The sequence below is a fragment of the Elaeis guineensis genome, chromosome 12 (assembly GCF_000442705.2).
Source record: "Elaeis guineensis isolate ETL-2024a chromosome 12, EG11, whole genome shotgun sequence".
Taxonomy (NCBI): Eukaryota; Viridiplantae; Streptophyta; class Magnoliopsida; order Arecales; family Arecaceae; genus Elaeis; species Elaeis guineensis.
Window position 1 is genome coordinate 81,616,416 of NC_026004.2, and position 11,531 is coordinate 81,627,946.

The 11,531-nt window shown below is 45.9% G+C and overlaps 1 protein-coding gene across 1 annotated transcript; it reads left to right on the forward strand.

Annotated features, from left to right (window-relative positions):
* The first annotated feature begins 8,417 nt into the window (after positions 1-8,417).
* Positions 8,418-11,155, forward strand: LOC140852851 (uncharacterized). Its single transcript, XM_073246405.1, has 4 exons — positions 8,418-8,483; positions 8,975-9,277; positions 9,779-10,699; positions 10,826-11,155. The coding sequence occupies exons 1-4, from the start codon at positions 8,418-8,420 to the stop codon at positions 11,153-11,155; spliced, it is 1,620 nt and encodes a 539-aa protein (XP_073102506.1).
* Positions 11,156-11,531: the final 376 nt, after the last annotated feature.

Below are 11,531 nucleotides of genomic sequence, written 5' to 3' on the forward strand. Positions count from 1 at the left end.
GCACTCTGCGATGAAGTCGGCCAGGACCTGGGCCTTTAAGGCAGGTCGCAGTTGGTACTATATGTCAAACTCGCTGAGCTTCATTGCCCACTTCGCCAGTCATCCCGATGTGTCGGGTCGGCACAATATCGCCCTCAGGGGCGGTTGGTGAGGACCACGATGGCATGCGCCTGGAAGTATGGGCGAAGTCGTTCTGCAGAGACGGTCAGGGCAAAAATTATTTTTTCTATCCCCGAGTATCGAGCTTCAGCACCGCGGAGCACTTTGCTTGTATAGTATATAGGTTGATGAATTCGGCTCTCATTTTCTCGGACGAGCACCGAACTAACCGCCTCAAGGAAAGTGGCCAAATAGAGATACAGCGTCTCTCCATCCTCGGCTTCACAAGCAGTGGCGGAGAAGCCAGGTACTCTTTCAAATCCTCGAAGACCCATCGGCACTCATCCAACCAAGAGAAGCCCTTCACCTGCCTCAGGGTCTTAAAGAACGGGAGGCATCTTTTAGCCGATCGAGAGATGAACCGGCTGAGGGCGATAATTTTTTCATTCAACTGCTGGATTTCCTTCTTGGTGTTTGGGTGCCGCATGTCGATGATTGCTTTGATTTTCTCGGGGTTGGCCTCGATTCCACGCTGAGAAATGAGGAACCCGAGGAACTTCCCGAGGTCACTCCAAAAGCGCACTTAGTCAGATTCAGCTTCATTCGGTGTTGTCGCAGAGTGCGGAAAGCTTCTTCGAGGTCTCGAACGTGGTCCGCAGTCCGCGCACTCTTCACCAGCATGTCGTCCACATATACTTTCATGTTGTGCTCGATCTGGTCTTTGAAGACCTTATTGACAAGTCGCTGGTAGGTAGCTCCGGCATTCTTCAGTCCGAAGGGCATTACTCTGTAGCAGTAGAGGCCTTGGGAGTCACGAAGGCAGTGTGCTCCTCATCTTCGGGCGCCATCTGGATCTGGTTGTATTCCGGCGAAGGCGTCCATGAAGCTGAGCAGTCGAAATTCGGATGTCGCATCCACCAGCTGGTCGATCTTCGGAAGTGGAAAGCTGTCTTTCGGACAGGCCCGATTCAAGTCGGTGTAGTCGATGCAAATCCTTCACTTCCGTTGGCTTTCTTCACCATGATGAATTGGCGAGCCAATCGGGATATATAGTTTCTCTGATGAAGCCTGCCTCGAGTAGCTTGTCCACTTCTTCGTCGATGGCCTTCTGTCTTTCATAAGCAAAAGACCTTTTCTTCTGCCTCACCGGCCTCATCGTAGGGTCGATGTTGAGTCGGTGCGTTATTGTCTCCGGGGGGATGCCCGACATATCTGCTGCCGACCAAGCGAATATGTTGGCGTTGGTCTTCAGCAGCTCCGCCAACCGTCGTCATTCTGGGTCGGGTAGTTGAGACCCGACCCATACCATTCGGTCGGGATTCTCCGCTATTGAGACGGGGATGAACTGTTCGGTCGGTTTTTCTCGTTCTTCCTCCTCCCGTTGGTCTAGCTTGTCGATCGTCAAGGAGCCCTTCAACTCCTCGCTTTGAGCGGAGATCTGAAAGCATCGACGAGCGAGCTGTTGGTCTCCACGCATCTTCCCGACTCTATTTTTGATCGGGAACTGAACCAGGAGATGATACGTCGAAACTATCATCCTGAGGGCGTTTAGTCCGGGTCTCCCAATTATGGCGTTGTAAGCCGAAGACACTTGGACGACCGCAAAAGTCAAATAGACTGTGCTTTGTCGTGGTTCGGTGCCAACCGTCATGGGCAGAGTGACTTCTCCTTTCGTCATGACAGCATCTCCAGCGAAGCCTATCAAGGGTGTAGAGATCCTCTTGAGTCGGTCGGTTGATAGTCACATCGGGAGAAGGTCGAGTAAAACAAAACGTTCATTGAACTTTCATTATCCACAAAAATTCTTTTTACATCATAGTTCGCTATTGTCGCCGAGACAACAACAGCATCATCGTGGAGAGTTTGGATGCCCCAAACATCTTCTTCGATAAAAGTAATTGCGTCGTCCAAGGGCGGCTTCTTCATCGGCTCCCTCTAGCAGACGTCCCCGGGCCCGATCATTTGGAAATCATGTTGATGACCCCGACCGTAGGCTGATTAGTCACCGCTTCTTCAGTCGGCTGGGGTCGTTGGTCAGCAACGGGTTGAGTCGGTGGATTCCTCTGGAATTTATCGAGATATCCCCGATGGATGAGAGCTTCGATCTCATCCTTGAGCTGGATGCATTGCTCGGTATTGTGGTCGTGGCCCCGGTGGAATCGGCAGTACTTTCGTCGGTCGAGGCCCTTTGCCTTTAGAGGTGGAGGCTGTTGCAGGTACTCTTTCCCCTCGATCTCTATCAAAATCTGCGCACGAGGAGCAGAAAGAGAAGTGTAGGAGTCGTACCTGGGGCATGTCGGCCTTGGGCTCCGCCATCGGGGCGACCTCTGGTTCCGTTGTGGGGGCGAGACCCGACTGTCGGTCGGGGGCCTGCTGGGCATGGCAGGGTCCCGACCCTTCCTTCGCTTTTCCTTCAGACCCTTGAACTCGGTCAAGCGTCGGTCGGAGGCTCCTTCATCCGCGCGCATGTACTTGTACGCACGCTCCAATAGTTTGGCATACGTTCGGGGAGGATCTTGTCTAGGCTGTAGGTGAATCGGGATGCCCTCAGCCCGCGCTTCATGGCCGAGATGGCCATGTCTTCGTTGAGGTCCCGAACCTCAAGCATGGCCGTATTGAATCATGCCACGAAGTATCAGAGTGTCTCATTTTTTCCCTGCTTGAGGGAGAAAAGGCTGTTCGAAGTTCGTGGCGGCTTCCGGCTAGTGCTGAAGTGGGCCACAAAGGAGTGCTCAAGCTGCCCGAAGAAGTGGATACTTCCCGATCGAAGACCGGAGTACCAGGCCCTGGCAGCTTTGCGGAGCGTAGCAGGGAAGCCGATGCAAAGGAGAGCGTTGGTTGCTCCTTGAATCATCATGAGAGCTTTGTAGCTCTCCAGGTGGTCGATTGGGTCGGTGGAGCCATCGTAGGGCTCCACGTGCGGCATCTTGAACCGACTGGGGATCGGTTCGTCGAGGATGAGTCGGGAGAGAGGTTGGGCGGTCTGGAAGTCGACGTCGTTTGAAGACTTCTGCCCGTCCACCTGCAACTGGACAAGCCGACGGTCGATTTTCTCGAACCTGCATTCGTAGTCGTCGATCCGTCGGTGCTGGGAGACCCCAGGAGTGGAGTCTCCGGAAGAGTCCGAGAGAGAGGCGAACGGCATTCGTGGTCGCTTCTCCTTCCTTGCTCATTCCAGCTAGGAGGGAGAAGGCCGTCGAGACTGATGGGTGTCGTGCCGCGGCCGCCCCTCCTCCTCTCGGTAGGAGCGCTGTAGTAGGTGCTCCTGCAGAGGTGACGGAGACCGATGCGAGCGTCGGCGGCTGCTTCTGGAGGGCATCAGACATGCCGTCGGTTGCCCGACCGATGAAGGCGGCTGCCGGACCGGTTGTTGCTGAAGGCTTTTGACCGCATCCGTCAGCACGGTCATCTGCCGCACGATCGCCGCGATCTGTGCCTCCGTGGTCACCGCGGGGTGCGGAAAGCTAGGTTCCGCCATAGAGGGTGGAGGAGAGGCTTCTTCCCGGCGGGAAGAGCGCCTCGCCGATCCAGTGACCCTCGATCGCTGAGCTCTTGTCTTTGTCATCTTGGAGGATGTTTCAAGTTTCACGGGGGTCGCAATCCCTGGTGCTGTCAATGAAGCACTAACTTGTCACTGCGTCGCCCCGCCCCCCTATCTGGCGCGCCAATCTGTCACGACCAATCCCCTCGTCGTCTGGTCGTCGGGAACTTGCGCCTGCAAAAAAAAATCCGCACTGACCGGAGGTGGCTCCGGTGGGGACCCTCCGACGGTCAAGTCAGAGAGGAGACTAGGCAACAGCGAAATGAAAACGAGGAGCTCAACGAAAGAGGGAGAGAGAGAGAGGAGGGGTTCAGGGATTTCGAATTGACCTCTAGCACTGTTGCCTTCCCCGATATATATAGTGGATCGTGGTATGGTGCCGTCATTAATGGCGCGGACAATTGAAGAATTGTCAAGTCACTGAGGACTGTCAGAGTTGCCGTGAGGGTGTCAAATCACCGTGGGGCTGTCAAATCGCTAGGGTTGACCCATGCCTTAGGTGGGATAATGCCCCTAGGCGGCAGTGCCGCATGCCGTTGTCAGGGCTGACAGTTTCTGGCGGTCGTACGGCATCCGAGAGAGCCGACCGACTATAGGTCGGCGGCTGGTTGAGAGACGTCGTGTGGAAATTCGGGGCTCCTCCGACAGCCAGTCGGGCATGTTGCCAGAGTCGGACGTCGGACTCCATAGCGCAGCCGGTCGGGAGAGGGGAGCAGGTCTGCCCGACCGACGCATCCTTGGTCGGTCGGCAGCCGTCGATCGGTCGGCAGAGTCGGGCACCGACCATGTAAGCCCGACGATGAGTCGGCATGAGTGAGGTCGGTCGGTATTCCCCAACACTACTGTATAAAGCTTTACATTCCCATAGTTCTTGCTGGAAAATATTGTAAAGCAAAATCCATCGGGAGGATAGATTAGGCCTCAATACGATCAATTTTCAAAGCTTACTCCTTATAAAACACATAAAATCAACATCGTTTTCCAATTTACTGGATGTAATAACTTTTTACCCATCGCATGCATGCATATTAAATTAGAAGATCCCCCACTTTATCAAATTACAGAAAGAAGTTAATTTCCACTGTAATCCAAGAATCCAAGTACTTTGGTCAGTCAAGCTCTGCAGCGTGAGAACATCTGTGTCTTCTTGAATAAAAAGCATCATAAAAAATCCAGGAATTCCTTTTTTCCTTTGCTCATCATTATCTACTTCTTTCCTGTATAAATTAACAAATTTTCAATAGATATATAAAGATCCATCAAAAACAAACAAGGAAAGAACGAAAGAAACATAACTGAATCCAAGGACCTCAAGATTCCAAGAAACTATGCCCCCCCTCAAAAGCATGATGTTGCAACCTTGGCTTACCCTCAACTCCAAGGCATATGATGTTGCAAATATATTACCTGTACAGGCAAATATGAGATAATGCCTACAGTGTCACTAAGAAGTGCCTTCCTCCTGTTTAGCAATATAATTACAATTTTTAGATCCCACAAAAACAATACAAGTCCACGGAGTAAACTTCTATGCAGGAGTAAACAATAGCAAGCATGGCTTGTCTTAGCATTACCCTGATGGAAGTATCACACTTCTTAATCGAGGATCCACTGCCGCAAATAATCTGAATAGAATAAGAGCACAAGTACTCATGCAAGAATAAGCAGTTACAAACTTCAAAATAGTATCATATTGTTCATTGATGCCAAAAGGAACAAAAGACCATATGTCAACATGAAGGTTTATCGAGAAATTGTTAGTTGTGGCAGAAATACCGGCCATCACTGTACAGATCGCTTTCTGAAATAGCACTCACTAAGGTGGATTTATCCTGCAGCACATGTATTATATTAGTAAGTGCCTTTGGAGTATCTTTGCTATCAAAGATGTCTAGAAAACATGGCACCACAACAAGAAATCATGTGCATTTTAATAACATTTTCCCACAAGATCAAAAGAACGAGAAACTAAAGTTACCATGTCGCTGAAATCTTCCTTCTGGTTTCGCAGCTTCACTTCTTTTCGTGCGTCTTCATACCTGTGATGTAAAATCAAAATTGGATTATAAAACATTATCAGCATCAACCTGATCTATCAAGCATTTGTTACAAGTGGATTACAAAACATGCTCCCAGCCACCACTCCCTTTATGAAGCATTACAAGCTTGTGTCTCAACACTGGAAAAAAAACTATGCAGATTAGACCCTGTCAAATAACGTGCCCCAAATGCTGCTACACTTGCAATGAACCAAATGCACAACCCAATTGGAGAGGTTAGACTCAGAATGGCCCTTTTTTATTTTTTTCGAGATAGAGAAGGCTCAGAGTAATGCTTCTAACTCATTGGAAGGTCATTCTATGCAAGTCATGAGGGCACCAAATTAATATGTAATATGTGGTAAGCACTTAGATTATCCTGTGCATGAAGAAGTGCACATTCCAAGAAAAGCACTTGTTCCAACTCCCAATGCCACAAGTAGTAACTCGAGGGTATACTTCAAAACAAATCAATCTTAGCTCACTGTTTTTAGTGTTAACAAAGCAAAAGAATCATGAAAAACCAAAGAATCAACTGAGGACATCTTGGATTCCAAGTAATGGGGGATGGTACAAAATGGGAGATGGGAGATAGGAAGTTAATAGACAAAAAAGAAAAGACCCAAGCTTTGGTAAAACATTACATGAGACAGTGGCTTTTCAGGCTTCTTTCCTCGTTGCTTCCTAAGGTCAATGACATCAGGTGTCTCCCCACCGGTTGGTGTTGAAATGAGTTGTAGATCTCTCTGATTAGGAATGCAATCTTCTAATTAGAGAAAAATATGTTTGTATAATTCCTAAATTGAGTCATGATGAGATGAGCTGTTGAAATGAGCTGTAGATCCCTCTGATTAGAAATGCAATCTTCTAATTAGAGGAAAATATGTTTGTATAATTCCTAAATTGAGCCCTTGAAAATTAATAAAAATAGCCATTTTGGTCCTAGAGAATCATTCCTTCTTCCTCTGAAATCCTCATCTTCACCTTCTCTTCTATTTTTTTCTATTTTTCAACATGGTATCAGAGCACTCTGTTCCATGAATACGCTCTATTTCGCCTCATCTCAATCCCGAAACTTCTTCAACTGCCGACTGTCCGCACCTCTTCAAATCTTCCTCGGATCCGACATCTCCCACACCGTGAGCCTCCATCGCTACCACTGCCGCCTCCACAGTCGTTGCCGTCACCACCGCAGCTGACGCTTCCGATGCTACTATCACGACCGCTACTGCATCTCAAATCTTCCCCAGATCCGGCATCTCCCACACCCTGAGCCTCCACCACTGCCATCGCCACCTCCGTCGCCGCTGCCATCGTCGTCGCTGTTGCCGCCGCTGCCATCGTCGTCAGTGCTGCCATCACCGCCGTCGCTGTTGCTGCTTCCGCCGCCGCTGCTGCCATCGCCACCGCTGTTGTTGCTTCCACCGATGCCGCTACCGTCGCTGCTACCGTCGCTGCCGTCGCTGCTACCGTCACTGTCGTCGATGCCACCGATGTTGCTACTGCCATCGACGCCACCGCCGTATCCATCCATGAACCATGGGATTGAGAACGGAAGCCGCTGACCCCTTTCTCATTTCTTATTAGGTATTGTTTAAAAAAAAAAAAAGCTGGAGCACCTATACTACAGTCTATTCTACTACCATATGTACCTCCAATCCTAGGTGCTGCATCTAGTTCTGGAGCAACAATAGAGCATCTTTTTTGGGAGTTTCTGAATATTATCGAGGTGTCATTCATGCAAGCAGATATTCAATATTTTTTATTCGTCATCTGAGTTTATCTCTGATCATTGGTGAGAAAATTTCAAATACCTTTTCCTCCCTCAAGATTGTTCTTGTTTACTTGATCATTTAAGTGTTTTGTTTTGACAATGGGTGATAAAAATTCTTTAACCATGGAGGATTTAGAAAAGTTAATGGTAAGGATGATGGAATCTCGTATCTCGAGTAGTGAGTTTTCAAAGATCACCCTAGAAACTAACCCGATCAAATTGGATGGGCCGGGTACCTACTTGAGTTGGACGCGACATGTTCATCTAATTTTAGAGTCTCACAATCTTGAGGGGTTTATAAGTGGTACTACAAAAAAGCCAGAAGAAGATGGGATAGCTGTTAGACAGTGGAATTCTAATAACTCTCGGGTGGTAGCATGGCTCCTTGCCTCTATGATACCAAGTGTTGCTCATACGGTTGAGGCACTGACGAATGCTTATGAGTTATGACAAGCTGTAGCCACAACTTATTCCTATAAAAGCAATAATATGCATGCCCATAAGATCCAACGAGAGCTTCGAGGATTTACTCAGGGTTCTCGATCTGTAACAGAGTATGTTGGAGAATTAAAAAGGTTGTGGAACGATTTTGATTTTTATAGTCCCTTTACCCTTACTCATCCTGGTGATGTTCATGTGTTCCACAAATGGATAGAGCATCAGCGCCTTGTAAATTTTTTGGATGGACTAAATCTAGAGTTTGAATATCGACGCTCTTCTATTCTTAGTACACAGGAGTGGCCAACTCTTGATGAAGCTATTTCCTTGGTTCTTAGTGAAGAAACTCGATTAGCCACTATGCCTTCTTTTATGAACATAACTATACGATTTGCACGTGTGGTACAGCCAACTACTCTTGAAACCTCTTCTCCTATCAATTCTGCTCAAGAAACTCAGCCTCGACCTCGTAGGGTTAAGATTTGTGACCACTATCATAAGCCGGGCCACATCAAAGTTTACTGCTATGAGCTACATAGTCATCCAACTAGAGACCGTGATCATGGAGGTGGTCGTTCTGGTAGAGGCCGAGGTCAGTATAATCAGGCTCATTTTTCTTCTATAAAAAATTTATCAGTCAAAGAAATGCAATTTTTGAAAAACTTCAGATCTGGTGTAAATATTTCTGAAAGTAGCACTTCCACAGAAGATTCTTCAAATCAACCAACCAGTTCTCTCTATCAGGGTAATTTTGCCCAAATAGGTATCAATGATCAAATTCATGCTCTTAACTATAGTAATTTTTCTCCATGGGTAGTTGACTCTGGAGCATCCAATCATATGACTGGATCCTTTAGAGATTTTGTGTCTTATATTCTCTGTTGTGGTCGTGAAAAAGTTTGTCTTACTAATGGCTCCTTTACCCCTATTTCTGAGAAAGGATCTATCAATTGCACTTCCGAATTACTCTTATCATCTGTTCTACATGTTCCTAGATTTCCTATCAATCTCCTATCCATTAGTGCTATTACGAATGATCTTGATTGTGCCATAATTTTTTTCAAAATACATTGTGTCTTTCAGGAGCCAAGGATAGGGAGGAAACTTGGGACTGGCATAATTCATAATGGGCTCTACTATTTGAAGGGAGGAGTGTCCAGAGGCTACTCAAAAATCAGTTTGACAGTTTCATCTTTACAAGAGGAAGATCTGTTGCTCCAGCACCGCAGGCTTGGTCATCTTCCATTTACTCTCTTAGCTCATATGTTTCCAACTATTTTTGAATCATATAATAAAGAGAAGCTTGTATGTGATGCTTGTGAACTAGCTAAACACACTAGAAGTGCTTATCCAGGCTCAGGCCTACGTAGTAAAGCAATGTTTGAGGTAGTTCATTCTGATGTATGGAGACCCTGTGGGACCACCTCTATTTCTGATCATCAGTGGTTCATTATTTTTATTGATTGTTTTAGTCGTTGCACTTGGGTTTATCTATTGAAAAATAAGAATGAAGTATTTCAGTCATTTAGAGATTTTCATAAAATGATTAGTACTCAATATGGAGCAACTCTTAAGATTTTTCACTCTGATAATGAGACAGAGTATCTTAATAAATAATTTGAGGAGTCTACACATAATAATGATATTATACATCAAATGACTTGTATTGATACATCGGCTCAAAATAGAGTTGCTGAAAGAAAGAATAGACACCTACTTGAAGTGACAAAATGTTTGATGTTTTCTATGAATATTCCTAAGTTCTTATGGGAAGAAGCAGTGTTAACTGCAGCGTATCTAATTAACTAAATGCCACTTCGAACTTTAGACTATAAGACACCTCTTGAATGCCTACAAGGAACTAATTCTTTCATAATTCCCCCCAAGGTATTTGGCTGTGTCTGTTTTGTTCGGGATCATCGGCCTTCAGTTGGCAAGCTTGACGCTCGTGCCCTCAAGTGCATTTTTGTTGGTTATTCCTCTACTCAAAAAGGGTACAAATATTGGTGTCTGACTGAGCAGAAGTTGTTTATCAGCATGGATATAACATTTCAGGAGTCTGAGCCATTCTATATATCTTCTGTGTCCTCTTCCTCTCCCGTCACCTCTGGAACTGGTCAAGAGGGGGAGTTCTCTAGAGGGAGTCCTATTACTGTGGATGTTGGTACAAATGATGGATCTGATACTCAGGGAGAGTTTATTTCTATTAATGCTAATTTTGACACTCAAGGAGAAGTATCTAAAATTGCATATGAAGCATCTAAAATTGTATCTGAGACTCTCTCACAACCTGTTACTTCAGTTTCATCTGATTCATCTCCTCTCTCAAAGCCTATTACGTATTCTCCAGTCTCTAGGTCTTCCTCTCCTGTTCCGACAGTTTCATCTTCTACAACGAATGGTAATTCTCCTATACCTTCCATTCATTTTACATTAGATAATGATGATCTAAATGTTCCTATTGCTTTATGTAAGCCTACTCGTCATGCTGGTATTCCTGCTCGACTTAAGGATAGAGTGGGGTACAAATATGATATCACTAACTTTGTATCCTATGAGTCTCTCTCTCCATCTTATCAGAGTTTTATAGCTTCTTTGTCCTCTATCTCCATACCCAAGAACTGGAAGGTTGCTAAGGAAGACCCCAAGTGGAAAGCCGCCATGCTTGAGGAAATGCGAGCACTAGAAAAAAAAAATACATGGGAACCTGTATCTTTGCTAGCTGGTCAACAAACTGTGGGATGCAAATGGATTTTTATAGTTAAACAGACACCTGAGGGTACTGTTGAATGGTACAAAGCTCGTTTGGTAGTAAAAAGATATACACAGACTTATGGCATTGACTATGATGAAACTTTTGCATCTGTTGCAAAAATGAACTCTGTTAGAACCCTTATATCATGTGCTGCTAACTTCGGATGGGATCTGTTCTAGCTCGATGTAAAGAATGCTTTTCTTCATGGAGAACTTCAGGAGGAGGTATATATGGATATTCCTCCAGGATTTTCTACCGCTCAGACAGTGGGCAAAGTATGCCAGTTACGACGCTCTTTTTATGGTTTGAAGCAGTCACCTCGTGCTTGGTTCGATCGCTTCCGACGAGCAATCATTCAGATGGGGTATAAACAGAGCAATACAGATCACACACTCTTCTTTTGGCACAACAAGGGTAAAATTACTGTTTTGATTGTCTATGTTGATGATATTGTGGTCATAGGAGATGATTCTGAGAAGATAGCTCATTTGAAGGTTCAGCTGGCATAGGTATTTAAGGTGAAGGATCTTGGGCAACTTCGATATTTTCTTGGGATAGAAGTTGCTCGTTCTTCAAAAAGAATTTTTTTCTCCCAAAGAAAATATATTCTAGATCTTCTTACAGAAATCGGTATGTCGGGATGTCGACCTATTGCCACTCCTAATGAACAAAATCATCGACTAGTAGCCGATATCGGTGTCCTTGTTGATCGAGAACGTTATCAACGATTGGTAGGGCGTTTGATTTATCTATCCCATACACGGCCTGATATTGCGTTCGCCGTTAGTATGGTAAGTCAGATTATGTATGATCCACATTCAGTTCATATGGATGCTGTAACACGAATACTTCATTACCTCAAAAGCTGTCTTGGTCGTGGTTTGC